The sequence below is a fragment of the Phyllosticta capitalensis genome (genome assembly GCF_038381095.1).
Source record: "Phyllosticta capitalensis strain CBS 128856 chromosome Unknown BKA78scaffold_1, whole genome shotgun sequence".
NCBI classification, from domain to species: domain Eukaryota; kingdom Fungi; phylum Ascomycota; class Dothideomycetes; order Botryosphaeriales; family Phyllostictaceae; genus Phyllosticta; species Phyllosticta capitalensis.
The window spans coordinates 1,177,461-1,205,020 of record NW_027117439.1 but is presented as its reverse complement, the minus strand read 5'-3'; the positions used below and the strand labels follow the sequence as shown (position 1 = coordinate 1,205,020).

Here is a 27,560-nt window from a genome sequence, read left to right as displayed (position 1 = left end):
CATTCAGGGGTGGTGTTGATCGAGTCGAAATTCGGGAGGAGGCCGTGGTGTTTCAATATTGCGACCGGGGGAGTTGACGTTGCTTTGCAAGATCTTCCAAGACAGCATGTGCACGTGCCACACCTCCAAGTCAACCCGCAAGAAGGCAGAAGGTACGGAAGCACTGGAGAGCATTCAGCTTGAATGACGACAAGACGGGCAAGAGACAAGAAGTGATAGATGCTATGAAGTTCCGATGCTGCTGCCAACGAAGGCAAAGACTAAGGGAGAAGGGAATATCTCATGGAATGGCGGAGAGAGCAGGCTGCTCAAGCCTCCAAAGGGAAGGGGATGGGGGAAAAAGAGATGACGACGGCAACAAGGCCCATCACTCCTTCTCCGTGGTATTGACAAGTAGGAGAGACAGCCCGTGGACTGACATCGGATGGTTCTTGAAGACAGATGAGCGGTAGCATGTGCATGCCAGACTCGAAAGATTGGAAGGAAAAAAGAGAAAGATGTCGAATTCAGGCACAACTCGAGTGGTATGAAACAAAGCAAAAAGACGAACTCTACTCGACCTTGGTAGTTCTGGTAGACCAACGAAAAAGACCGGACTGGTACTCCTCCGCGGCGGGAGAGACATCGCCTCCAAAATATCAGACGATCCTGCAAAGTTGGCCCTAAGGCAGCCGGAAGCAGTGGACAGAAAAGCAGGAGCGGATTTCGCAGGGCAGGCGGTGTGCGAGGGATCAAAGAAAGACGGAACGCTGTTCTTGTGCTACACGCCGTTTCCACCTGCACTCGCCCGCTCCTGCATTGACGCAGTGCGCCGAGGGTTTTGGCAAACAGGCGCAACTTGTGGCTGTTCCAGCCCTTTGCAACCCCACAAAGACCGCAAGCCGAGGAACTGCCCAGCGATCGGAAGCTCCAGCCCGCAAATTCAACCACGACCTACTTCTCCATCGACATCTCTTCCCGCGCTCTTCAATTCTCAAGGCCCCGCGGTGTTGAGACAGAGGTTGCATTGGGCGAGAGTCCTCCGCATCACCGCTGGGAGAGCCTTGTCATCCAAACTTCATTCTTCGATTCCAAGCTCTTTCTGTATTCTCAAAATGTTCTTTTGATCGCAAGAATTGATCATCGCGGCAGCTTGTTGCCAACAAAAGCTGATCTCAGGACAGATACTTCGGTGCCGGATACCGGGCGATTTGGGCATTGAGCGGACGGCGGGGGAGCTTTTGGCCCATGCTGGATACCCTGACAGTCGAATTTACCCAGGCGAACGAAATTCTGGCAGGAAGACGTTCCTCTGGGGTGTGTCGAAAGTATTGAACAACGATACAGTTGTCCTGGTCGAGAGATGAGGTTGACATAAGGTCGGGCGGCAAGGATTTCTAGCCGAGGGCCCGGCTCCACTCTGCAAATCCCTCCGCAACGTCCTCCCTTGGCGAGAACCTCACCTCTTCTCTCTCTTCATTTTGTCGCGCTAACATTAGGCTTTGCTGATCACGTTTTGGAATCGCACTCGGCACCCTCTTGCTGCGCATAGAAATTGCTGATCGCGGCCTAAATTAAGTCGAGTGAGAACGCCTGAAAAGAGCACTTCCGACTTGAGCTTGAAGAGTTCAGCATTTGTTGAGTTGGGCATTTTTCAGAAGGAGATCGTGAGAGGTTCAGAAATCTACGGATCAGGTGTGTAGCCGGCTTTTGGTTGTGTAGATCGCAAGCCTCGAGCGAATAAGGGGCAACGTCTTTCTACAAAGCCCTGACGGTTCTTGGTGTTAAGCTGCACAACTATCTTGCAAACATCATCACGTAGCTTTGTACAAAAGGTAAGTTCCAAGTGTCCAGGTTTGAGTGTTATCATTCGCGTAAATCGTTTTCCACAAGCTTCGATGGCGATCTCTGGCATCCTAAGAATCGACTTTGGTTTCTCGCCAAAACAACCCTACGAAAGAGAAGCTGCGATTACTGTGGAATCTTTGCTTCCATCCCAGGACGATTTTTAATCATTGTCAACACGGACATTGACAGATTTGGGAACGTCAGCTTACCATCCATTGCACGCTTCAGGACTGCGCACGCGCTGCAAACTCCCGCCGAAGTGGGTTCCTCTGCAACCTCTGCAACCAACTCTTGATCATCCGCCATGGCACCACCAGCAAAGACTCCATCCTCGGGCCCACCGCGCCTCAAGCCTCACGAGCTCGACGAATTCCACACCTTCAACGACATCATGCACCTGCTGCACCACCGCAACCTGAACCAGCACCGGCAGAGCATCTGGTGGCGCCATTTCTCAACATTCCGGCGCGAGATGCTGCACCTAGTCGCCGAATATGACGCCATCAATTCGTCGAAGACGGCAGCGAAAAAGACGTCGAAGAGAGTCGTTGCGCGCATCGAGCATTGGAAAAGTTGCATGCTGCCGAAGTGGTATTTGTAAGTCGTCACAGCACATTCTGTATCCTCTCGACTTTCGCTGATGTGTTGCTCGTAGAGCATTTACCGCTGTCATTGCATCAACCCAATTCTCGGCCATCGGCCTCGCACTCATGGCGATTCTGGCGCGCGTATCACATTGCCTAGGCATCACGGCGGCATACGAAGCAGAAGCAGAGCGCGACATGCAGACTGTCCTCGAAGAGTTTGCCGCTAAAGATGCACATGAGCTGTTCGAGCCGCCGCGGACAACCGGCAACGCCGAAGACGTGGGAGAGGTCGTCACTCGGCAAGGTGGTGACAAAGACACGGGTGGCGACGATTTGGGAGAAGTGGTGAGCAGGCAGGAGGCTGGAGATGTGGACATTGAAGCAGAAGCAGAGGCCGAGCCTGCACAACGACCCAAGCCCAAGACCAAAGACCGGACTTTGGAAAAGAAGGAAAAGAGGAAGGCCAAAAGTCTGGCTGGGCTTGACACAGAGTCTCAGTCTCAGGCGCGCAACAAATCAAAGATGAAGCCCCGGCGAAGGGAGTTGGAGGGTGCAGTCGAAGAAGAGACAAAGGAGCCCCCGAAAAAGAAGAAGAAGACGAAGAAGGGCAAAGGGGGGTCGATTGATGATTTGTTCGCTGGGTTGTAACAACATTTGTGTACAGATTGAAGTAATGGCCATTTTTCAAGACAATCAAGGGCTACAGAAACCTATCTTGAACATAGACATGCGCTCTCATTGAGCCGTCCACCACATCAATCCTCCAAGCCCCCCACTTACGATCAAATGGAATGCTACACTCCAAGCCATGGCGTACAGATACTTCGGGCTGAAGACCGTCCAGATGAACAGATGCGTTCGCAGCATCGTGCATGCAACCATCACAGCGACCAAGGCAGCCCCAGTCCAAGCGGTCAACCGCGCAAAATGGAGCCACCAAAACTCGTCCGGGCGCCCTTCTTCGGCGTCAGTCTCCGCTCTGGCCCTGCGCCATTTCGCAGCCTCCCTCGATGCAGTCTCGTTGGCCTTCTGCTCGTCCGCGCCGGATTTAATTAGCGCCTCGACAATGCGCTCGCGGCGCTGCGTATCCATCATGTTGCGCATGACCTTGCTGCCGCGCGTCCAGCGTGCCGCATCCAGCAGCCCGAGGACGGACGCGCTAGTCCAGAAGATGGGGCCGGCCCAGTTGGAGACGAAGAGCAGGACGCCGACGGCGACGATGTTGTAGGAGGCGACGCCGTTGTAGGCATTGCTAAGGTCGAGGCTGGAGATGGCGTTCGAATTGCCAAGCGAGAAGAAGGACGTATGAGATAGTAAGAGAGCGGAGACGGTCTGCTCGAGCGGAGTCGGGTTCAGTTGATCAAGGTACCGCTTCTGGACCTGGAAGAGGAGGATGAGAGGAATGTTGGTGGCGCGCGTCTGCGTCAAAAGAATGAGCGTCAGGAAGTCGTGGAAGGCGTCGCTGATGAGGGCGCCAGCACGACGGGGGCCCTCGGCCTTTTCGCGAAGGAACACCCATCCGATTCCAACGAAAGATCCAATGAAGATACACCGGGCGAGACGGATGAGGCCCAGGCTCGAAAGGAAAGTCAGGGCAGCGGGAGACGCTCCTCGAACGAGTTCAGGGGCATCTCGTGCTGTGAAAGACAGCTTGAATAAGAAGGAGATACCGCACAAGAGGATGGTGTTGACTGTGGCAAAACTCTGCAGTTGGCGGGTATTCTGCGTCTCGAGTCTGCGTGTGAGGTGGGTCTTAATGCGGAGGAGAAGGTGTATGTAGATCATGCTGACAAGGGTCCAAAGAACCACGGGGTGGTTGAGGATGAAGCTATGAGCAATGTCTGGTGCTCCAGCATGTTTTTGTCCCGTCTGATTCCAGCGGCGTATGACGCGATGGGCCAGAAGCAAGGCACCAGCTGCCGGTGCAGCAGTTTTGAAGCTCGTCTTCCGGCACTTGTTAAGGAAGAGCAGTACAAACCACCCGCTGGTGATCCAGTACCAGAAGTGATGCTCTTCCTCGACGTAGCTGCTTGCGAACATCATGACGCCGTAGAGTGCAGCGACTGCGGCATAAGACACTCCAGTTGTATTGACGTGCTTTAAATTGTTTGAAAGAGCCAGGAGGGTCAGAACAACACTCATGGCGGCTAGCGAAGATCCGGTGACGAGGAATGTCAAGTTATAGTTGCTGGCCGTGCTACTGAGTATGTCCTGAGCTAGGCGACAAAACTAGACGTTGTCAGCAATGATTAAAACTGGGGTCTGTGGGAATATTCATACCTCCGCAAGAGGGGCTATGACATCCTCCGGCTTTGGCCGCAGGTGACCTGCAGCCTGGAAAACGTTTGTGACTGCTCGCCACTTGCAAACAAGCTCCTGTGCGCTTGAAGAAATGGCGTCACATTGAACCTCTGCAAAAGGATTATCGAAAGCTGGGTTTGGGAAAGTCGCTTTTACAATCTTCAGGATTTGTAATGCGTTCCTGAGGAGGATTTGGGCTCTATCATTCCCTGTTATATTGTCAGAGAGGCCATTCGAGCTGCAGGGGACTAGGAAGAATGCGTACCGTTCGACCACAGAGGCAGAAAATCAGGGATGAACACCCCGAGGTTGTTCAGAGGGACGGGGAATCCCAGAAGCCCAGCCAGCGTTGGGGCGATATCAGACTGCTCAACCTTGGAATAGTAATTGAAATCCTCCTCCGGAGTTGTGGGACAGGGGAGTCCCTTCGAGATTTTCTTGAGCTTGGGTGACATGAAAACCAAGGCCGGAGAAGTCTCGCCAGGGGCTGAGCCGCCATGGTTACCGCCATCATTCATGCCATGATCTCCACAAAGGATGAGCAGAGTGGACTTGAGATGGGATTGAGTCTCAATGGCACTGTATACCTGTTTTACGATACCGTCCATTTCCGTTTGCTTTGGGATCATGTGCGGTCTGAATAAAGTAAGCGCAAATCTTGAAATCATGAATACGTGCATATCTTCATACCCAAATGGCCCTGTCTTGTGGCCGATGTGATCCAGCCCAAGATAATGCATGATCAAGGCATTCCAATCTTGATTACGCAGCTCATCAGGCACATGCCTCGTCACATTGTTATCGACCTCAGTAAAATCCTGCCATTGTTTCTCAGCTTAATTGATTTTGTATATATACAGCATGTACCACTGACCGAGACGAAGAAGCTGGAGGTCCCATCATAGCGTTCGAATGTCTCCGGGAACAGTCTCAGCCATGTGTCATCCCCGTACATTACAAGTTTCCCTGCCTTTGCGGTCTTCAATTGTGCGAGCCAGGTATCTTGGTGTGCCAGGTTGGACGAATCGTCGGTCTCGGCAAGGTTGAGAATCACGTCAAGGAAAGAGGGAATCGAGCCGGTGGTCATGGACTTTACGCGTGGCATTGTCACGGTGGGGGATCTTGCATTGGCAGTAAAAGGAATCGCTGCTCCAGATGAAATCAATCTGCGATTGGTCAGCGTGTGCTATTCCTCAAGTGGAGGATTCCAGCTACTTACCCCTGTGTAAACTCGAATCCAGAGTTGTTGGAATAGACAAAATCGCTGGTTCGATTTAGCGCAGGTATCAGGCGGGATTTTGCACATAGCTACCTTCGCAGCGCATCCACGACCATGAAAACGACCTTGTCAAATGGAGCTTCAGGGGGCGCTCCATATTCGAGAACCTCATGCTGCGCAAGGCCTGGGAGGAATGGCTTGTACGGGAAGAAGCCAATAGCGAAGATGAGGACTGCTACGGGAAGCAGAAAGTTGGCGGCCGCGAGGAGTGCCCTCTGTGCGGTTGAGGGCATGGCGAAGGTTTGGCGGCGTCACGAACAGAAGCCCTATCAATCCATGGACGTCATGAAAAAGAATCTCCGAGATGAAAGGAAGAAAGTTGGACGTTGGCGCGGTTGCGTCGCGAAATCACAAGGCCGCGGGAGTCCTCGGCTGGAGTTGGGGGCCGCCGCAGTTTGCAGGGGTCGTCTTTCCGCAACGTCACCGATTCAGGTACTGAGTGCCCGCCGCGCCAGGAACCAGGTAGGCCTCCCCAACAACCTGGAGCTACCTCTACATTTGTCATCTCTTTCAGATCTTTCAACCCTCTTCACGGATTCCACGCCCCTCGATGCGACAGTCACACCAGCCGTAAAATCCATCCTCGTCGATTGCGCCGCTCTACCAACCCACCTTTGCCATGGCGCCGGGTGTCAGCTTCACAAAGGCGACCTTGTCGTACCCTGTTTTCGCCGCCGACTTCGATCCCTACAACAGAGGCTACTTGGTTGTTGCTGGCGGAGGAGGTGAAAATCGCAGTGGTGTTCCAAACAAGATAACGCTTCTCGATGCATCGTCGCGCTCGACTCTTGACGTCGCCTCTGAAATCGACCTTCCTCGCGATGAGGATGCGGTGATGTCCTTGGCCAACCTGGCCTCCAAAGACGGCCTTGTTACTTTGGCGGGCATCAACTCCTCGGAAAAGAGCAGATTGGCGGATAACAACCAGCATCTGCGCGCCTTTGCGATAGATTATCCGAAGAAGAAGAAGGACTCGGATGAGGCGAAGGAAAATGCGCCAGCTCAAGAGGAAGGAAGCATATCTACCGCAGGGAAAACAAAGCTTTTCAAGAATCCGAAGGCAGAAAATTCAAAGAAGGAAAACTACCAACGGATCCTTCGACTGTCTCCGGCACAGAAGCGCGAGTCCGCGAGCAAGAGAATAGGCGCAATAGCGACAGGACTCAACCCAGAATCTGAACTTGTCATATTCGACGCGACCACCGCGACTCCCAAGGACACAGAAGTCATACAAAGAATATACCCCAAAGAGGGCAAGGAAGTCAACGACATCGACATAGCCGAGGAGTCTGAGGGCGAATTCTCAGTGGCATATTGTACGGATTACGAGGTCTATGTCCGACGCTTTACCTATGACTTTGCGAAGAAGAAAAGCAAGTCTGATAGCAAGAGCGAGGGCGCGATGGCTGCTTACACAATGCCATTCAATGATGTCTTTACGCCTGGACCCCGACCAATTATCAAATTCCTGCGATTCCTCACGCCGCACCACATCCTCCTATGCGCCAACCTGCCGCAACGCAAAGGTGCCGAACTGCTTGTGCTACGCAAGGAACCATTCCGGCCAGGTGAGATTATCCTCCGGAAAAAGCTCCCAAAACGCATAAAAGCTACAAGTGGCTTGGATGTTTGTGCGCTCGACGCCGACCGCAAAACTGGCGCAAGGCAGATCGTTGTGGCTGTTGCTGGCCATGATATCTCTATCGAAGTCTACACCATGGAGTACTCGGGCGAAAGAACCAACACGTTGAGCAAGTTCTCGAGCGTAACAACACTCCGAGACGTTCATCCCATTCAGATGACCAAGCTCGCTTTCTCCAGGTTCCACTCTCCATGGCCAACTTCGTCAGAAGCGCCCGCCAAGAGCCCGGGTCCCCAGTATCTGCGTCTGGCGTCGACCTCACTTGGTAACACAGTCGTTGTCGATACCTTTTCCCTCAACCCGGTGCACCCCAGGAAAGCCTTTTCCCGCTACGTGCTCAAGAGCCCACGTGGCGTGCTATCTTCGTTGTTCGATACCGGTTTCCCTGTCTTGGTCATCGGCTTCGTTCTCCTCGTCACCCTTATCCTTTTGCAGTCTTATATGGATCTTCGTTCCGAGGCATACGGTCAGCTCAACACCGTCCAGGTCGTGCCACAGAGCATCAAAAACGCTATGGCGAGAATGAATCTGCCACTTCCACCTGGCGCGCGAGTTCCACAAATAAAAGTTGCTCCCACTGAGGCATCAGCTTCACTGGCCTCTGTAGGTGCCGAGGCCACTGAGAAGGCAAAGACTGCGGCGTTCCGCCTGGCCGACGTCCTTCAACAATACTCCATCTACCCGTCGTCCGCGGCCACTACTGACTCAAAGTCAATCGTCATTCGTCAGGATTCCAATTCGTCTTCTGATGAGGGGCGCTTTGAGACAGTGGTCTACAACTCGGAGGCCGAGGCGCAAAGCGCGGACCCGGAAGCGAAGCATTGGGACGACTTGACCGAGGAACAGCAAGAGAAATGGAAGCAAAGGTTGATTGCGGCAGGAGCATGGACGGTGGGAGAAGGCGAGACGATATTGAAGGCGGTCATGTGGAGAGAGGTTGCGAAGTTTGTGGGAGGTGCTGTGAATCACGCTCTTGGAGAGCTGTAAGAGGCAGGTGAAAAGCTACGGATTGTAATGATTCATTGATGGACTGTACAGCATGGTCACATATTCCACCCAAAAGCTGTTCTGGGCTCTTCGGGGCCCAGGAGATTAATTGACTGTTTAAGCTCGACGCTTACATGATCTCTTGTGTGTCTCATCAATATTTCCATGCCCAACAAAACAATGTGATTGACAATAGCCGCATGCTTTCCTGGCAGGAATTGGTTCAGCACACCCGTGGAATGGACGATTACTGGAGCAATGGGCCAGAGTCTACTTCCCAAAGCGAGGGATTCAGAGACAGGTCTTGCATCTGTACGCTCTCTCGCCACCCTTCAAGGCCAACTTGGCGGTTGAGGCAACAAATACCCAGACCACTCCAGTTCCCGTCGAGGACATGAGACACATTCCACCAAAACCACAAGTTAGTCGACATTCTAGACTGCTGCACTGGAGGCTTCGTCAAAATAGAGATACCATTTCTACTCTGCAATCTATAGCACGAAGCGGCCTCCAGCAGACGGCGTATACATAAGGCAAAGCAAGCACATCCCAGTCATGTTTGCAAAGCAGCCTCATTCGCTAGAGAAAGATGCAGGTACACTGCGAACAGAAGTTAGATGATCTGGGCAATTGCTAGTCGGCCTGGCTACTGAAGTGCTGCGGAGCGTCCGTACATACAGATGCAGACATGCATCCAGGGGTCAAGAGTTGGAGCTGGATCCCGGTGCCGCTAGCGAGGCATGGCACATATTATGCGATTCCAAATGGTCATTCTATGTTGGGTTGGAGGGCATACGTCAGTGGCTGTAGAGTACGTATACGTCTCGGAGATTTCGTGGAAGGCGAGAATAAGGGATAGGGGGTTGGAGACGGAGAATGAGTTGGTCTTGCTTTGGTAGTTGTGGTAAACCCTGGACTCGGTGAACGCGATCCAGCCTAGGATGCACCTTGTATATGGTCAAGAGGCTCTGCTGGGAACAGCTTTCCAGAGACGTATTCAAGGATGGTGCTTTGGGGGTGGAGGAGTGATGGACGTCCGGATTAGGACCGGGACTCGACCAGTGGACGACCAGCGACATGGGATACGGCAGCAAACTCTGTGATGATTATAGTTGAGCCTCACTGTGTCTGTCGCCCTTGTTTGGATGGTCTGAGACGGCTCGTAGCTTCAAGTGCTGTTGTAGTCGCGGGGTGGCGGGGGGCAACGGTTGGCGGCGACGGCGACCGGGACTTGTGGGGATTGCGCGCCTACCCTTACCAACAGGGTCTACCATGCCGACCGGGACGGAGTTTCTGTTTAGACCCCCTACGATACGACAACAACACTCAACCACCAGACGTCTCTCGCTGCGGCTCTCTGTCCTCTCTTCAGCTTTTCCAGAGCACAGCTGCCAATGAGGCGCACGCACCATGGCTCCCCTTGAGCAGCAGTGGGTCATTGTGCAGCAGAAAACCTTCACCAAATGGTACGCTTGCGGAAACCCCCACTCGTCGCCGCCCTTTGTATCCAGGCCCCCTCTCTAACGATCCTTTGTCACGCTCTGCAGGCTGAACAGCAAGCTTTCCACCCGCGGTCTCGTCATCACCGACCTTTGTATCGACCTGTCTGACGGCGTCCTCCTCATCCACCTGCTCGAGATCCTGTCCCAAGAGTCCCTCGGCAAATATGCCGCCAAACCAAAGTTGCGCGTCCAGAAATTCGAAAATGTCAACAAGGCTCTCGACTTTGTGCGCGGCCGGCACATCCAGATGGTCAACATGGGTGCCGAGGACATTGTCGACGGAAACCGCAAGATGATCCTCGGCCTCATCTGGACCCTGATTCTGCGCTTTACGATTTCCGACATTAGCGATCAAGGACTGAGCGCAAAGGAGGGTTTGCTGTTGTGGTGTCAGCGTAAGACGGCATGCTATGACGAGGTCGATGTCCGGGATTTTTCAAGCAGTTGGAGCGATGGCCTGGCCTTGTACGTCAAAGAGATGGTTGTAGAGAAGCGGCTTTGTACTGACAAAGGACGGCAGTTGCGCCCTGCTCGACATTCATCGTCCGGATCTGATCGACTACGACGCCCTCGACAAGAGCGACCATCGCGGCAATATGAAGCTCGCTTTCGAGCTCGCCGCCCAGGAAATCGGAATCCCGGACCTCCTCGACGTCGAGGATATTTGCGACGTTGCCAAGCCCGACGAGCGCTCGCTCATGACGTACATTGCCTACTGGTTCCACGCCTTTTCGCACATGGAAAAGGTCGAAAACGCGGGGCGTCGCGTAGAAAAGTTCGTGCAGAGCATGCAGGGCGCTTGGGAGATGCAAAACTCTTTTGAACGCCGCATGAGGGAGCTTTTGCGTCAGATCGCGGAGCAAAAGAAGCAGTGGGAAGAGGCAGTGTTTGACGGCTCGTATGCCGATGCCAAGGAGAAGGCGGCCGAGTTCTCACGCTACAAGAAGGGCAAGAAGCGGGAATGGGTCGCCGAAAAGGCTGATTTGGTCGGCTTGTTGGGCAACATCAAGACTAAATTGGCAACTTACCGCCTCCACCCTTACGACCCTCCGGAGGAGCTGAGCATCGGCACGCTCGATATAGTCTGGCAAAAATTGACGGAAGCTGAGCGAGCCCGGAGCCAAGTAATCAACGAGACGATCAGAGAGTAGGTTGGCCTGACATGATGTCTTGCGGGTACTAACGGGCGCTACAGTATCAAAAATGCGCTACGCCGCTCGTTTGCCGACAAGGCCAACGACTTTGCGCTTGCTCTCAAAACACTGTCGAGCTCCATCTCGGGTCTCGAAGGCGACGTTGAAGATCAGCGCAAGCACACGCAGCTACTGAGTGAAAGCTTGGGGCCGCTGGACCAATATCTGGAGATCATTGCAGGGCTTGACCAACAGTGTATAGAGGCCAACGTCGAGGAAAACGACTACACGACGTATACCTACGACGAGCTGGAATATGAGCTCGGATTGGTCAAGGCTAGTGTTTCGAAGAAGCTCGCATTCTTGGAGAACCAGATGGTGGCTCGCAACATGACGAACCTGACGCCGTTCCAGCTGGAGGAGTTTGAGTCGGTGTTCCGACACTTTGATCGCGACTTGAGCAACTCGCTGGCAGAGCTCGAGTTTTCGGCGGCGCTGGCCAGTCTTGGATTGATATACGACGAAGACGAAATGCACGAGAGGTTCATGGAGACGAGCCAAGGCACAAACTACGTGACCTTTGAGCAATTCATCCGGTTCATGGTGGACGAGACGGAGGATCAAAACACAGCCGAGCAGGTCTTTGAGAGTTTCAAGGAGGTGGCAGACGGCAAGGTAGGCGAAGATGGACCCTCGGTGACGTGATGGAAGCGACTGACACGATGGCAGCCGTACGTGACGGAGCTTGATCTTCGCCACTCCCTCGTGCCAGACGAGATTATCGACGATCTGGTCAAGACGATGCCGGCTCACAAGGGCCCGGATTTGCAAGAGGACCGCGATCTCCCCAAGTACGACTACATCACGTACATGAACCACTTTATGGGGAGCGACAAGAACGGGGCGACCAACGGGTCATCGCACTGAGCAGAGACAAGGAGGCAGTTGGTGGAGATGGCGCGTGCTGTGGCGCTGAGCACGGCGGCTTTGTTCTTTTTGGCTCGCAGCCGCTCCTTTTTCATATTTCCCCCCTTTGATCTGCATTGGAGCGGCATTGACGGTTCTTCTCGATCCGGAGAAGGAGTGGATTTCCTTGAGCGGCGTTTCTTTTTTGTGTTGTAGATACCTGGACTGGAGGGACAGAGTTTATTTTTTGGACACGGCATAAGTAGTCTAGTGGGCGAGACGAGGCGCGCGTGTAATTAGAGTAGTAGGTCAGCGTCACGGTACCGGCGGGTATCGGTAGCGGACATGGCAGAGAGACGGAGAAGCGGGAAGGCCGGGAGGACATTTTGAATAAATTCAAGACCAGATGCAAGCAAGCTGCATGGATGGCAGTGAAGGTGTTGGTGAGGTGGGCGTTTTCTGAAACACGGAGGGCAGCGTGGTGAAGCAAGGAGTAAGGGCGGATCGTGGGCGGCGGCGCGACAGTTTTGGCTTCACGGTCGGCGGCCGCACGAGGGGAGCAGCAGCAGTGGACGAGTGCGACGGCGTGGAAATTCTGGAACGGCGCAGAGGAGAGCGGACAGTGTACACAAAGCGGCCGTTGGTTAGGTAGGGGCCACGGCGTAGGGCGTGTTGTGGGTAGTGAGTGGTTAGTCGGGGACCCCTCTTCACCCCTCGATGGTAGTGTACATACATGTAGCTAGTGCTAGGAGCCTGTCAACCAACCAACCACTGCCCGCCCCTGGACCTCCAGTCCGTCAGGCTGTCACCTCACTGTCCTGCACCCTCCTCTCCCACCTTCATCCACCATCTGCGTCCCTCCATCGCCCACGTCACGCCTCAGTGAATTGCAGAATTCCCCAATCTTCGGCTCAGATCACCCTCCAGTCGGTGCCCATTTGCCCGCCAGTGCCAGCATCCGTCGCCGTGGCCCGTCCGTCCTCGTTCGTCGCTCGCTGCGCGCGCGCATGAGCCTCAGCGTCCACTCCATTCCCTCTCCGTTCCATACATGTAATTGCGCCCCTCGCTCGCCCCTATACCCTCCGTCGTCGACTCCTCCCGCCGCCGCCTGGGCCTCCTCCACTACCCACACACCTCCCGGGAGCCTGACTCTGACCTGAACAATCTCTCCACCCTTCCTACCCTTCCTTCCACCCACGAGGACGACCATCGAGACCCGCTCTGCTCCTGGCCACCCCAACCACACCCTCTGCTCCCACGACCACTTTTCCTCACAATCTCGCCTTGACCTCGCGCCCTCCCGCCTGGAGAGGAGTCGCTCGCCATGGCGTCAGGCTCTCACCCGTAAGTTGCTGCGTCCACGTCCCCGTCCTCATTGCCCTTTGCCATCCGATCTCAGTTCGCTTGACAAAGACGGCGCCCGACATGTGCGCCTTGCCCGAGCTTTGACTCCCAGGCGGTGTCCGGCTGACCCCTTGTCCTCCTTCCAGAATGTATAGCCGCGAGCAATTCATGAATCCGGGTCCCGCGCCCCGTCCTCCCACCGACCGCCCGCGACTCGCCCTCACTCCCTCTGTCAACAACCTCCCGGGGAACATGTCGCAGATGAGCCTCAATTCAATGGCGCTCAACGGGTCGACGTTGAACGGGTCGTCCACCTCCCTGGCCCGCGCCTCGACGTCGTCCGAGAAGACGGGCGGTATCATCAAGGATGGCTATGCCAAGGTCAAGGAGGATGGCATTGTCAAAGGCATGTTTTGGAACGAGCGCTTCCTCGTCCTCCGCGAGTACCAGTTGGACTTTTACAAAAACAACAATACCCCCAAGGTTTCCTTTACCATCCAGCTCCGCGATGTCACCAACATTCAGCGGTCGGAAGACTACCCATTCTCTTTTGAGATTACCCGCACGACCAACACCGCCAACGCTGCCTCACCACCCCGCGACGGCCCCACTAAGCTTCTCATCTGCAAGGTCGAGACGGACGATGATGTCTACGGCTGGATAGACTCCATCTACCAGCGCTGCCCGAGCATGGGTGGCGTTAGCAACCCCACCAACTTCACCCACCGCGTCCACGTCGGCTTCGACCCCACCAGCGGTGCCTTTGTTGGTCTGCCGACGGAGTGGGAGAGGCTGCTCACCGCATCTGCCATCACCAAGGACGACTACCAGAAGAACCCCAAGGCCGTCCTGGAGGTCCTTGAGTTCTACACCGAGAAGCTCGTCAAGCGTGAAGACGCCCCTCAATTCTCCGGCAGCGTCACTCCTTCGCCTACAAGTGAAAGCCCCAACAAGGGCCTTGGTTACACGGCAGGTGGCAACTCTGTTGCTCCTCCGCGTCCCGCACCTCCTAACGGCTACCAACGCCAAGACAGCTACAGCACGGTCAAGACCAACGGCAGCGGCACGAGCCAGCAATCGTACCAACAGTCGCAGGCCGATGCACGCCTTGAGGAAGAGAGGCGCCGCAGGAAGGAGGATGAGCTGCGGAGGCAGCGCGACAGGGAGGACCAGCGCCGGGAAGCCGAACGCCGGGAACGTGAAGAGCTCGCTGCGTACAACGCGTCTCTTCCCCAGAAGTCTGTACCCATGGCCAAGCAAGAGATTGGCGGTGGTGGTTACGGTGACAACAGCCCTGCGCGTGCCCAGACGGACCGTTACAATCCCTCGCGTCCGGCACCGTCGACACCGAGCAAGCAGCCCCCGGGAGCCCTCCGACAAATGGCCGCCCAGCGTCCTGCTCCGCCTGCACCGAGCAAGTCGGCGAACGGAAGTTCCACCAAGATTCCGCTTGCTAACCACAAGCCTCACCCAAGCCAGCAAAAGTACGATGCAATTTCCTCGTGGTCGCCGTTTGTGCATTTTGCTAACTCGATATCTCTAGCACCCGTATCCCGGCAGCGCCGAAGCCTCTCAACGTTGCCACCAAGCAGCCCACGGGCGCCCCGAAGAGTGATGCCGTCAAGGCCGCCGAGGCGGCTCTTACCGGCCCTGCGAAGAAGGAGGATGCTCCCCGCAAGGAGGTCCGCATGTCGAGCATGTCTGAGAATGAGGTCATGGCCAAGCTTCGCGAAGTCGTTTCCAAGGAGAAGCCGCTCGACTCTTACAATAAGCAAAAGAAGATTGGCCAGGGTGCTTCTGGCTCAGTCTACGTCGCCAGGATCCGCGAGAACGCGCCCTCGCAAATGGCGCGGCAACAGTTGGCCGCCAACGGACCGCGCGCTCAGGTCGCCATCAAGCAGATGGATCTTCGCAACCAGCCCCGCAAGGAACTCATTGTCAACGAGATTATCGTCATGAAGGACTCGAAGCACCCCAACATTGTCAACTTCCTCGACGCCTTTTTGCAAGAAGAGCAATCCGAGCTCTGGGTCGTCATGGAGTTTATGGAAGGTGGTGCTTTGACCGATGTCATTGACAACAACCCGTCAATCAGCGAGGACCAGATTGCCACCATCTGTCTTGAGGTGAGTTTAAGATGGCGTTTTGTATGTGAACATTGCTGACATCTTCCAGACTTGCAAGGGTCTTGAGCACCTGCACAACCAAAACATTATCCACCGCGATATCAAGAGTGACAACGTTCTCCTTGACAGCCGCGGCAACGTCAAAATTAGTAAGTCTACCCGCGTCTGCCAAGCTGAGCCACACTGACAGTGTTACAGCCGACTTTGGCTTCTGCGCCAAGCTCACTGAGCAACGCAGCAAGCGTGCCACCATGGTCGGCACCCCCTACTGGATGGCTCCCGAGGTCGTCAAGCAAAAGGAGTACGGCAGCAAGGTCGACATCTGGTCTCTCGGCATCATGGCCATTGAGATGATTGAGTCCGAGCCGCCCTACCTGAACGAGGAGCCGCTCAAGGCCCTCTACCTGATTGCTACTAACGGCACTCCCCGCCTCAAGAAGCCTGACAAGCTGTCCAAGGACCTCAAGGCCTTCCTCAGCGTCTGCCTCTGCGTTGACGTGCGCTCGCGTGCCACCGCCACTGAGCTGCTGAGCCACGACTTCCTCAAGAACGGCTGCCCTGTGCCCAGCCTGTCATCCCTCCTTGCTTTCCGCAAGAGCGGCTCCCACTAGACGACGAGCTTGGTGCACATTGGCACCTTGCCCTTTTTTTGAATTCCCCTTCCCACTGTTTCCCATCTGGCGCGCGGTTCCCACTCTTGTTCCACTTTATACTACGAGAGTCGCTTGACCACACGGCTTTGCCTTTGCCTTTCGATTGCGTATCATGTTGGCTAGGAACGCGGAAAACGGCCCCGACGATTCTCGCCTCTTGACTTGACGCGTGCTCCGCCGTCCGCCGCAACAGCCGACGCACGCGGATGACGTTTCGCACGACCGGCAAAGCTTCTCACTACTACCACTACGCCCTTTTAGTTATTAGAGATGATGATACCAACGAGGCTGCTCAGCTTTTTTTCTCCGCGCCTCTGATTCTGTCTCGATTTCTTCTTTTTTTCAGTGGATTAAAAAGGAAGAAGAACCCGGGGTTGACGCAGAGAGAGAGGATGAGAGAGATTTCTTGGAAGCGGGATTCGAGAGTAAATTTCAGGGGAAGGATGGATTGGAGAGGATTGAAGGGGAAAAGGGGGGGAAGAAGAGATTCCACATCGATGCCCCGCTGCTCTCTCTCTCACACACATACCAAGGTGAAAACGGCACGGCTGCTGGCATTCAGAGAAACACAACGTTCGAACCATTCCCCCCACCAAAAAAGAATGAAAGATACCCCCCAACAAGTTCAATTGCGTCAACAAGTCGAATACTACACGAGCAGCGAGCAGCGAGCAGCGAACAACGGCCGAGAGACAAGATATCGGGATGGAATCATTGGAATATGCAGATGGAGCAAGCAAGCGGATAAGGATTGACGGACGGTGGGATGATGATTGGGGGGGCAGCAGCGATGATGGATGATGCGTTGCACAAGTTCAGATACACATGGTCTAGCGAGATTTATTGTGGTGTTCTTCTCTCTGCTCTCTCTCTTTCTCTCGTCTTTGCTGGTTTGAAGTTTTGGGTCTTCCCTTTTTTTTTTTTTTTCATGAGAAGTGAGCGGCGGTGGTAAGGTGGCAGCAGATGAAGCGGCAGGCAGCAGACAGATACCTAGCTTCGACATGCCAGATGCGTGCGTGCGGTCCAGATGTGGCCGGCCAGAGGCAGAGACGAAAATGGCGAATGATGAGGTGTTGTTTGTGGGCCTCCTTCTGCTTTGCTGTTTCTTCTTCTACTCTTCTCCCCTTTTCTGCGTCGCCTCTCGCCTCCTTGTTTCCCTATCTATCTCTGTGTCTGTCGTCGTGTCTTGGTTGGTGTTCTGTGCTATGGCATGGTGTCCTCTTCGGTGGTCAGGCAAGGGTTTGAGAAAGGTTCTTACTTCACAATTTCAATGTCTCTCCATCAACCTTTGATTTTTTGCGGGGTGATGGTTTTTGTGGCGGTGGATGCGGTGGGGATGTGGGTGTGGATGTCTTGTGATGAGTGTGATGCATTTTTATGTGTGTGCGCGAGTGTCGATCGACTTTTTGTTTGAGTGTTTGATTGCTCTACGAATCTTCTATGCTACGCGAGATGCTTGTCTCCTTGCCTTTGTGGTCTAGGCGTTTTGATCTTTCCGTCTGCGGAGCTCTAATTGCTGCGATGTTTTCTTCCAAAGTCATACTCTTTCCTCCTCGGGGGTCTTGCGGTGCGAGCGTCCAAAAAGTGAGGGGGCCAGATGACGCTTGTGGATGGACGAAAAAGAGTCATTCCGGATGGCTGGTGGTGCGGTCGAGCTGAAGATCTGAGTTGAAAAGGCTATGCTGAATGAATGAACGAATGACTGGATAGACTGGTGGCTGGCGGATGGGCGCTGACGAGAGAAGCTGGTCATGACGGAGGATTTGTATCTACAGTTTTTGCTATGGTAGGGCGCACAATGCGAATGGATGAGGTGTCTCTCTAGGTGGCTGATCCTGGCTGCTTTGGGTGAGTGCGTGATGGAGTCGAGAGTGTAGGATGCGAGTCTTTCTGGCCTAGCGCTTTGGGAGGTGACTGGGGGTAAGTGTCATCAGAGTTCTTCCTCATCCATATGCCGTCATCTTGTCGGCTTGCTAAGGTGCTAAGGTGCTTATCGAATAATGGAAGATCTTTGGTTTCCAGAAGGCAGGTGCCCAGTTGGACCTTGAAGTCCGGGAGGTCGCGACTGCCTCCAACGCTCCACGCTTGGCTTGACTCCAGCCTCTCCTTCGCACCCAACATCCAAAGTCTCGACGCTCAACTTCAGCTCCTTCGCCACCGCGACGCAACCTTCAATATCAGTCCCTCGCCAATCTCTCTGCAACATGGCAGCGCCTTTTGAAAGGCTGCCGGAGGAGCTCAAAGATCTCATCTTTGAGTCATGCGACGAACCAACCTTGCAATCTTCACGCCTGACTTGTCGGTCATTTGTCCCCACGGTCAATCGTTACCTTTTCAAAGAGATCACGGTGGACATCATCGACTCCACAAGAACAAGTCGTCTCATCAACATTGCCGCTGATCCTAAGCTCTGTCGCTGCGTTAAACATCTCGCGGTGACTGTAGGCGCGACGTATGCGATTTTTGTTCAGGGTATCACAATCTGGTATCAATTGTGCCTATATCTGGAACCAAGATTGCCTGAGTCTGACTCCTGGATTCTTGACGCTATGGAATTTCGCCCGTGGCCCCATTCCCGGAACCCGATAAAACCTACTATCCAGGCTGTTTTCCGTGCCATTGAGAGGTTGACGAACATCAGCTCGGTATCTTCCAACATGCTTGATTCCTCTGGACCTGAAGTGTATGATCCCTCGATGAACATCTTCATGCTTGCTCTCAGTCGTCGGCTGCATGGTATGAGCAGTTTCCGGTCAGGTCTGTCGGTTGAGTGGGGCAAGATTTCGCAGAGGCATTTGGTCAATATATGGGAGCGTCAACACATGCGCAGGACCCATCGGCGGAACATCCAAGACCATCCGATTCCTATTTTCGGCATGATCAAGCACCTGGATCTCTACCAAATCCAGCTCATTACGCTGCCACGCTGCAGGGGGTTTGCAGATGAAGAAGAAGCGGTTTCTGAGGGCGAAGCCGAAGATGTCGTGGGAGTCAAGAGCAGTCATAACGGTAATGTCGCCGACATTGACGACGATTATGACCCGAACCTTTACTGCGACGTACTGCGCCTTTCATCGCTGTGCTCACAAGAAGCAAATACCATTGAATCTTTGCGATTGAATTTCGACAGGGATTCGCTTGAGCCGACGGGGTTCGAGGATGACCTCAAGTCCTGGAAGGGCTTTTCTCTTTCTCCCCATCTCTCAAAAGTCGCGCTCGAGACCTTCGTTACCACTTCTGACACCTTGCTCGACTTCCTGCGGCACGTCTCGCCAACGCTCCGCGACCTTAGGCTCAGGGAAGCTTACATCCTCCCCTGCAACACCAAGTCTCGAAAGGAGGTTGCGATTGTCAAGAATTGGATCATGGAGCACCAGTGCCAGTGGATCTTGGACCACGATCCCTCGCCTCCCGACCAGTTCTGGGAGAGGGTGGTCTTTGGATTGCGCGAAATTTTTTCTTCCTCGCCTCTCTCATCATTCCACATGGGCTACCTCATCGACACGGTAGGCACTGATTACGATGGAATTAATGTCGAATGGGCATACGGCCGCATCCTGCTCGCTGACGACGACAACTACGACGACGAAGCATATGATGATGACGAAGAAGATTACCCCGGCAGTTTCAGAAGTGGCAGCGAATTCTATCGTCACCAGTTTGAAGCCGTCCATGATTACGTTCTAGGACACAACGAGCTTTTGCCGCCGCTGGCCTGGAGAGTCTTCAAGAAGAAGCACGCTCAAGAAGGTTGTGCCTCGTGCGCGAAGGCACGCACTCCGCTTCCCACTCCTACAGAATCCGATGACGCTGAGGAGTGAGGGTTGGATTTGATGGCAGGAAAAGATCATGGAGGGCAACAGCAATACGGCGAGCAGGACAAGGGGAAAAGAGTCTCTTGCTCTATGGTGGAAAAGGCGATGGCTTCCAGACTAGTTCGAGATCTGTAGAACCAATGAGGAAAATGGCATGTAAAGCTAGCAGCATTGAGCCCATTTCTCCCGCGCAGTATGAGCGTGAGGCCTGCGTTTTTTGCTGTCCACTCTTTTTGCAGGACCACTTTTCAGAATTGGTCGTGACGGCATCTCTTTGCCTGGGGCATTTCACGGCCATTGCCGGGGCTCTCCGGCATTGACCGTTTTGGCTTCGGTCACGCTTTGCCGCGTCGGGATCGAGTCGTCACCAAACGCGGGGGACACGTCCACCGTCTACCACATCCCCACCTCTCATCATCAACCCCGGCCGCCCTGGCCAAAACGTCGCCAATATGACTTCACCGTTTGAGAGCTTGGCGGAGGAGCTCAAAGACATGATCCTCGAGCAATGCGATGTTCCAACCCTCAAATCCGCCCGCCTGGCCTGTTGGTCGTTTGTCCCCACGGCTACGCGACACCTTTTCAAACAGGTCACGGTGGATATTATCGACCCGGAAAGCACGGAAGCTTTTGTCAACATGGCCGCCGATTCCGTGTTCTCCCGCTGTGTCAAAAGTCTGGTCGTGGTCGTGGGGATGGGGAAACTTGTTCGGCCGGATGCGCCAGATTCCATTTACAAGCGCCGCTGGAAACTATTCCACAAGTACTTGGAACCCGATCTTTGCATCCACCCAACAGACCGCAAAAAACAAATTCCCCCTCAGTTCGATCCAGGACACCCGAGAAACAATCCAATCAAGGATACGGTTGCGGAAATTTTCCACGCGGTCGAGAAATTGCAAAATATCGAGACGGTCTCTTCCATTTTGAGAGAGGGATCCAGATACGGAAGTACAGAAGGCTACGGAAGTACAGAAGACTGGCTTAACAATCGCCAATATCCTGGATATGATCCCTCAATGAACTTTTTCATGCTTGCCCTGAGTCGACGGCTGCATCAAGGCCGTTTCCGTACGCTGCATTCAGTCACCTGGCACAAGGCCTCGAGAAGGAACTTCGATAATATCTGGGCGCGTCAGGAGATGCGTCGAGAAAATCGTCCGGATCCCAATGACCATCCTATCCCCATCTTCCATATGATCAAGCATCTGGATCTTTTCGATGTCCAGCCTGGGCCGCCTCCCGAGTATGATTGCCTCACCGAATTTGGTGAGGGTGACGAGGACGATTCAGAGGTTGGGTCAAGCGATAGTGATGAGCAAATCAACAATAGCTGGGGCGACGCAAATGATGACTACGACCCAAACTTACGTGGCAGCAAGGCAAGGCTCGCTTGGATGTTTTCTCAAGATGCAAATCCCCTCGAGTCCTTGCGGCTAGATTGCGGTGTTGCGTCGATTGATCCCCATTCCCACTTCAGTCACGATTTACTAAAGGCTTTCCGAGGCCTAGCGCTCTCTCCGCGCCTTACAAAAGTCACGCTCACCCGCTTTATCACCACGGCCAGGTCTCTGCTCACCTTTCTGGAGTATGTTCAGCCCACACTCCGCGACCTCAAGATAGAAGATGCAATTCTTGAACGCAGAGATGACCGCAGCATTGTCCCTGTCCAGACTCCGGCGGAGAGTTGGATAGTGGATCACGGCTGCTTGTGGCTTTTGGAACAAGATTTCATGCTACCCACCATCTTCTGGGAGAGAGTACTGGTCCCGATGCGTGAAATCTTCATCTCGTCGCCACTCTCGTCGCTGTCTCTGAGCACGCTCATCGACGCGGTGGGAGTGAACGATCAAGATGTGGGTTCCGCATGGAACTTTGGCCGCAGATTATTTGACCTTGAAGAATGGTTTGCTCCCCACCAGCGCAACGACATTCATGACTATTTGATGGGGCATACGGACGTTCTTCCGCCTCTGGACGAGATCCCTTTCGTAAACAAGCATGCCGAAGCTGGCTGTGTCTTATGCGAGCGGATTGCCATCAACGAACGAAGGTTGTGGAAGTGGGATGATGATGAAGGGATCTATCTTGACGGCAGTCTTGAGGAAGCACGTCTGGTCTTGAAGTTACAGCACGGAGCAGGCTTGAGCGACGAGGGTGTGGTCTACGATCTCTGATTTTGATTCCCAAAGAGAGTTCGAGGTCTATCTGCGGCGTCATCGATAGGTCCTTGACATGCTTGTTGAAGTGGTGGCCTTTCCATTTTTAAACCTTAGACTGTTGCGAAAGCTGGACTGGCGTTGTGGGAGTTGGATGATCGGAATTCGAAGCCCCCTTTCATCAGGCTGTCTCCAAGGAGTTTCGGAAAAACAGCGAGCAAGTTGATCAGGATGGTTGAGTGATTGGACAAAATGGATTTCCCAGTTTCAAGTGCCCTCTAATGCCATGCAATCTGTGAACATGATCGTCCAACTTGCTTCCTTGGAGGTCTTGACATCGCAAGCGGCCGGACGAGTACACGGAGATGGCACGCATTAGTATGTCGGGGAGATGAAAATACGACAAGGTGTCATATGGCTGGAAAACTCCTCGAGGATGCGTACCCTGCAAACTTTACTGCCTTATGAGATCTCGCCATCACGACCAGCTCTAACTGGCCGTCGCCATGCGGCGGTTCGTCGTCAATCTGCTCAATATAAAAGCGACTTATGCGCACTTCCCCCTCCTACTTGATGTCACCTGTTTCATGGCCTGCATGCGAAGCCCACTTCTTCCTCCCCGGCCTGGGTCTCTTTGTCCCCTGTTCATTGTTTCCCCAAAGAGACCGTCCAAATCTACAAGTTCCCTTTATCTTGAACCCGCAGCAATCTGTCAATATTAATATCTATCGGTTGTTTGCGTATGGTGTCAAGGCTTCTTCATGCGGTGAGAATGTTGTGGTCATGGGTCTCGGACTGGGCCTAGTAGAGACTAATGTTTGAAACACAGGTGTGGTCGACAATTTTTGCCCCGAGTCGATACAAATGCTCCGGATATTGAGCGAAATGAATGAAAAACGGTTTTGAATAGACGTCGCAAATCAATTCAAGCATCGAAAAAGATTCCTCTAAGGAGCTCAAAGGCCAGAATTCAACTGTAAAATGATTGAGTTTGGTGCTGTAGTCTTGTGTTTGGTCAAAATAGAGTATATAAATTGTATTTGTCGGTTTACTTCCATCAACAAGAACAACATCCGTTGTGGTCTAGTGGCTAGGATTTGCCGCTCTCAAAGAGAGTCCCACTCGCTTAAGGCGCCGGCAAGGCCCGGGTTCAATTCCCGGCGACGGAATTCTTTTTGTTTTGCAGTCCTCTTGGTTCAGGTCATCGTGGGCTGAGCTTGATGTAGAACTTTTTGATGTTCACGACCATTTTTTGGGTTGCTTCTTCTGTCAGTTCCACGGTACGAAGCCGTGTGCTGTGCTACAGGGACTCCGCTAGCGTTCCAAACGCCTGCTTTCTCCGAGTACCTATGAGGCGAACTGAAAGAGAACGCGTGTTGCTTCCGTTGCTTTTTGGCCTCTTCCTCAATATGCAGATGAGAGCATGTCGATTCAGGGGGCCGTTTATCACGAAACCCCCTGATCAACACAGTCGCCACTGGACAGGTCGCGCATTACTTTCTACATGTAGACGCATCCTCAATGGCTTACGCGAGATCTCGCTTGAGCCCCTTCCTGCGACAGCGGGAATCCTTTCCTGTCTTTCCTACGAGGGGTCTTGTTCGATGAAACAAGGGTTCAACGCCACTGCTGACAGCGCACAGGGTCTACAGCATATGCGCCGGTATAGCAGTGCGAGTATAGACCGGGAAGCATGATGCGAAATCAGATGGTTGTGATTGGGAGGCATCAAGAGGCTGGACCAGCGTGCTTTTGAAATCCCATGGCCAACGAGTCAAGCAATGCGGAGGTATTTGGGTTGGTGGTAGGTTTGGGCTGTGCACGATGACGATGGATGGCGCAGGACCGCGGCGGAATTTGTTTACTTTCTTGGCTGTACGGTCGTCTTGGCCGTGTACAAGGCAAAAGTAGTAGGAGGTGGACAGAAGTGGTAAAAAATTCGATCGGGCGCAGTTGCCACCGCTGCGGGGAGTGGAGCGAGGGGAGAGATCTGGCGGCTGGCTTGTATTCTTGTCCGACCATCTCAGCGGCGCGTTGAGCCCGATGAAGCTGAATTGGTGAACATCATCAGTCCAGCCTCTCTCGAGCAGCGGTCAGGAAATTTCCGAACGAAGCCCAAGTCTCCGGCATGTTCGGCATGTTCGGTGGAGCCAAGCGTTGGCCGGACATGGCGCGGCATAGGTTTTGAGGCCGCAGGCGAAGAGGTTCGCGGCAACAGACGTTTTGGAGGCAGTGCTCTCTGGCCAGGCTGATGTGATCTTCTTGTCCCTGCCGATAATCTCAGACGATCAAAGGAAAAAAAGAAGCACAAGTTCCGACCAAAGCGCAAAGGTGGGCGCTGAGGGCACGCCGCGGCCAATCAGCGCCGCGGCAAGTCGGTTTGCTGACAACGACCTTCGGCTCCGCTCCGCTTCGTCTTCCAGCCCCAGCTAATGACAAAAGCCACTTGGGCCCCCGGCTATGCCTCTTTGACCGACACCACCTCTTCTCCTCCCCTTCTGCTGCCATTGCAACACACCCGTTTTGACCTCGACCCTCTCGAATCCACTTCTACCTCGCCCGACCGCTGAACGCACACAATCTTCCACAATGGAGGCGTTCATCCGCCAGTCGCGCAACATGTGCCCGTTCCTGCACAAAACCTCGCCCGCCACTCTGCGCTCCTTGTCCACCACCACCTCCCACAATGCCTCGCCCGGCGGCGGCAGCATGTCCAACTTGCAGGTCATTGCCCGCCGCTGCCCCGTCATGGGCAAGGCCCTCGCCGTCCAGGGCGCCCGCGCCAACTCTGCTCTTGCTGGAGTCTACGGTGGCACCAGAGCCTACCACTCCAAGGTCAGCCGTGCTCGTCTGCACACTTCGGCCGACAAGAAGGCTCAGACCGTCGACGTCAACATTCGCCGCGACCAAGGTACGAGAAAATTTTGTGGCAACATTTTCTGAAACCATGGCTGACTGGCATCACCTGGTAGTCCCGTACCCAAAGACCGCAAAGTCACCGGCTGCTGCTCATGCCGTTCCGAAGCACTTGCACGGCAAACCACCTTCTCCGCAAGCCGCGAAATTTGACTACGATGGATTCTACAACAATGAGCTGGAGAAGAAGCACAAGGACAAGTCCTACCGCTACTTCAACAACATCAACCGTCTCGCCAAGGAGTTTCCCAGGGCGCACATGGGCACTGAGCAGGACAAGGTGACTGTCTGGTGCTCGAATGACTACCTGGGAATGGGACGCAACCCGCACGTAATCAAGAGAATGCACGAGACTTTGGACACGTACGGCGCCGGTGCCGGAGGGACCAGAAACATTTCCGGACACAACAAGCACGCGGTCGATCTGGAGAAGACCATTGCAAAGCTCCACGCCAAGGAGAGTGCCTTGGTCTTTTCGTCCTGTTATGTGGCCAACGACGCAACTCTCGCCACGCTCGGAAGCAAACTGCCCGACTGTGTGATTCTCTCAGACAGTTTGAACCACGCCTCGATGATCCAAGGAATCAGACATTCAGGTGCAAAGAAGATGGTATTCAAGCACAACGACCTTGAGGACTTGGAGGCGAAGCTTGCCTCGCTACCTCCCGAGACTCCCAAGATCATCGCTTTCGAGAGTGTGTACAGCATGTGCGGATCGATTGGACCGATTGAGGAAATTTGCGACTTGGCAGAAAAATACGGCGCCATCACGTTCCTCGACGAAGTTCATGCCGTCGGCATGTATGGACCGACGGGCGCCGGTGTCGCCGAGCACTTGGACTTCGAGGCCCATGCGCAAGGAAAGCCGCAGGGGACGATCATGGACCGTATTGATATCATCACTGGAACTCTGGGCAAAGCTTACGGCTGCGTTGGCGGATACATCGCTGGCAAAGCCAACTTGGTTGACGCCATTCGCTCTCTTGCTCCTGGATTCATCTTCACCACCTCGCTTCCCCCAGCGACCATGGCTGGCGCCGAAACCGCCATCGAGTACCAGATTGCCTACCAGGGAGATCGTCGTCTGCAGCAGCTGCACACGCGTGCGACCAAGCATGCTCTCGAAGAAAAGAACATCCCCGTCATTCCCAACCCAAGTCACATCATCCCCGTCTTGGTAGGCAACGCGGAGACTGCCAAAAAGGCAAGTGACATTTTGCTGGAGGAGTGGGACATTTACGTCCAGGCGATCAACTACCCCACTGTGCCTGTTGGCCAGGAGCGCCTCCGCATCACCCCGACTCCCGGCCACGTCAAGGAGTACCGCGACCACCTGGTCACTGCCATTGACGCCGTCTGGACTCAGCTCGGCATCAAGCGCACAAGTGACTGGGCGGCCGAGGGAGGTTTCCTCGGTGTCGGTGAGGCTGGCAAGCCTGCCGAGCAGCCCCTCTGGACCGACAAGCAGCTTGGAATCGAGCACGTAGCTAAGGAGCTCGAAGCCGGTCAAGGAGCTGCTGGCATTCTGGAGTCTGTTCTTGAAAAGGAAAGAGCCCAGACTGCCGGCGCGGTTGCTGCTGCTGCTTAAAGCGTTGCAATTCTTTGCTGCTCTGACCAGGCTCGGCCGCTCTCTGCTTGATCTTTTGGGGCCTGGACGATCTGAATTCGATTTATATAGGAAATACATTGACGAGTTGAGCTCTGCTCCTCGCATTGACTTGCTGAACCCAAGAGATTCGTGATATTGCAGTGAAATGTCTAAACATGTTCGTTCTCAAAGTTGCCTGAGGTATGACAGCTCGGCGGGCGGGCAGGCGGTGAGCCGTGTGCAATTCTTGGCGCGGAAACGTCGCGCGCTCCACTGTCTTTAATCGCGGTCCCACGTCCTCGACCAACAGCTCCAAACCACCGCCGCACTCCGATCTCTTGGCCCACCTTTCTACCTCACGCTCTCTCTTACCCTCACTTGTCAAACGGAGCCGATTGCATCCCGGATCTTGCAATCGCATTTCACCGACGCAGTTCTTCACCTTGCCGACGAGGCCAAGCTTGCGATCTGCTTTGAAATCCATTGCCTTCTTTGATGCGCACCACGATAGCAACTACGGTCAAGCCTTGAGGCTTCCTCGCTCTTACAACAGGTCGCCATGGCGCCTCCTCCCAAGCGCAAGCGCCCCGAGAGGACCTACACTCAGGATGGCGACTCCGGCGGAAGGCCCTCACCTCACCGGCCGCACAACATGAACCTGGCCCAGCAAAACCAGTACAACAACAGCCCAGGTGGAGGCGGGCGCAGTGGAGGAGGGTCATCGCGGGGCAGGAGGGATAGCCGTGGAGGAGCTGGCGCTGGTGGTGGACGCCGTGGTGAGCGAGACGCTGCGGC

The 27,560-nt window shown here is 54.3% G+C and overlaps 8 protein-coding genes and 1 non-coding gene across 9 annotated transcripts; 8 read left to right on the top strand and 1 right to left on the bottom strand.

Moving 5' to 3' along the window:
* Window positions 1-2,131: 2,131 nt before the first annotated feature.
* Window positions 2,132-3,062, top strand: BKA78DRAFT_291106 (uncharacterized protein; the record flags this gene model as incomplete). Its single annotated transcript, XM_066885840.1, has 2 exons — window positions 2,132-2,424; window positions 2,483-3,062. The coding sequence occupies 2 exons, from the start codon at window positions 2,132-2,134 to the stop codon at window positions 3,060-3,062; spliced, it is 873 nt and encodes a 290-aa protein (XP_066749084.1).
* On the bottom strand, window positions 3,028-6,406 carry BKA78DRAFT_260513 (alkaline-phosphatase-like protein). The gene is made up of 7 exons (XM_066885419.1): window positions 6,028-6,406; window positions 5,935-5,979; window positions 5,590-5,881; window positions 5,406-5,545; window positions 4,981-5,351; window positions 4,695-4,924; window positions 3,028-4,643 (listed from the first exon to the last, which is right to left on the bottom strand). The coding sequence occupies exons 1-7, from the start codon at window positions 6,225-6,227 to the stop codon at window positions 3,150-3,152; spliced, it is 2,772 nt and encodes a 923-aa protein (XP_066749083.1). The 5' UTR covers window positions 6,228-6,406; the 3' UTR covers window positions 3,028-3,149.
* Window positions 6,407-6,425: 19 nt separating this feature from the next.
* Window positions 6,426-8,753, top strand: BKA78DRAFT_301889 (uncharacterized protein). The gene has a single exon (XM_066887394.1). It carries the CDS (start codon window positions 6,614-6,616, stop codon window positions 8,621-8,623), a length of 2,010 nt encoding a protein of 669 aa, XP_066749082.1. The 5' UTR covers window positions 6,426-6,613; the 3' UTR covers window positions 8,624-8,753.
* Window positions 8,754-10,033: 1,280 nt separating this feature from the next.
* Window positions 10,034-12,185, top strand: BKA78DRAFT_244652 (alpha-actinin-2; the record flags this gene model as incomplete). The annotated part of the gene is made up of 5 exons (XM_066884050.1): window positions 10,034-10,089; window positions 10,171-10,590; window positions 10,646-11,272; window positions 11,321-11,933; window positions 11,988-12,185. The coding sequence occupies 5 exons, from the start codon at window positions 10,034-10,036 to the stop codon at window positions 12,183-12,185; spliced, it is 1,914 nt and encodes a 637-aa protein (XP_066749081.1).
* Window positions 12,186-13,655: 1,470 nt separating this feature from the next.
* Window positions 13,656-16,245, top strand: BKA78DRAFT_329152 (kinase-like domain-containing protein; the record flags this gene model as incomplete). Its single annotated transcript, XM_066889647.1, has 4 exons — window positions 13,656-14,992; window positions 15,052-15,634; window positions 15,684-15,783; window positions 15,833-16,245. The coding sequence occupies 4 exons, from the start codon at window positions 13,656-13,658 to the stop codon at window positions 16,243-16,245; spliced, it is 2,433 nt and encodes an 810-aa protein (XP_066749080.1).
* Window positions 16,246-18,524: 2,279 nt separating this feature from the next.
* Window positions 18,525-20,339, top strand: BKA78DRAFT_301880 (uncharacterized protein). The gene has a single exon (XM_066887393.1). It carries the CDS (start codon window positions 18,837-18,839, stop codon window positions 20,106-20,108), a length of 1,272 nt encoding a protein of 423 aa, XP_066749079.1. The 5' UTR covers window positions 18,525-18,836; the 3' UTR covers window positions 20,109-20,339.
* A 178-nt stretch (window positions 20,340-20,517) lies between these two features.
* BKA78DRAFT_301879 (uncharacterized protein) lies at window positions 20,518-22,528 on the top strand. The gene has a single exon (XM_066887392.1). It carries the CDS (start codon window positions 20,555-20,557, stop codon window positions 22,277-22,279), a length of 1,725 nt encoding a protein of 574 aa, XP_066749078.1. The 5' UTR covers window positions 20,518-20,554; the 3' UTR covers window positions 22,280-22,528.
* Window positions 22,529-23,333: 805 nt separating this feature from the next.
* Window positions 23,334-23,430, top strand: BKA78DRAFT_t32. Its single transcript has one exon. It is a non-coding gene; the product is annotated as a tRNA-Glu (tRNA).
* Window positions 23,431-24,665: 1,235 nt separating this feature from the next.
* BKA78DRAFT_301875 (5-aminolevulinate synthase-like protein) lies at window positions 24,666-26,894 on the top strand. The gene is made up of 2 exons (XM_066887391.1): window positions 24,666-25,172; window positions 25,234-26,894. The coding sequence occupies exons 1-2, from the start codon at window positions 24,851-24,853 to the stop codon at window positions 26,763-26,765; spliced, it is 1,854 nt and encodes a 617-aa protein (XP_066749077.1). The 5' UTR covers window positions 24,666-24,850; the 3' UTR covers window positions 26,766-26,894.
* Window positions 26,895-27,560: the final 666 nt, after the last annotated feature.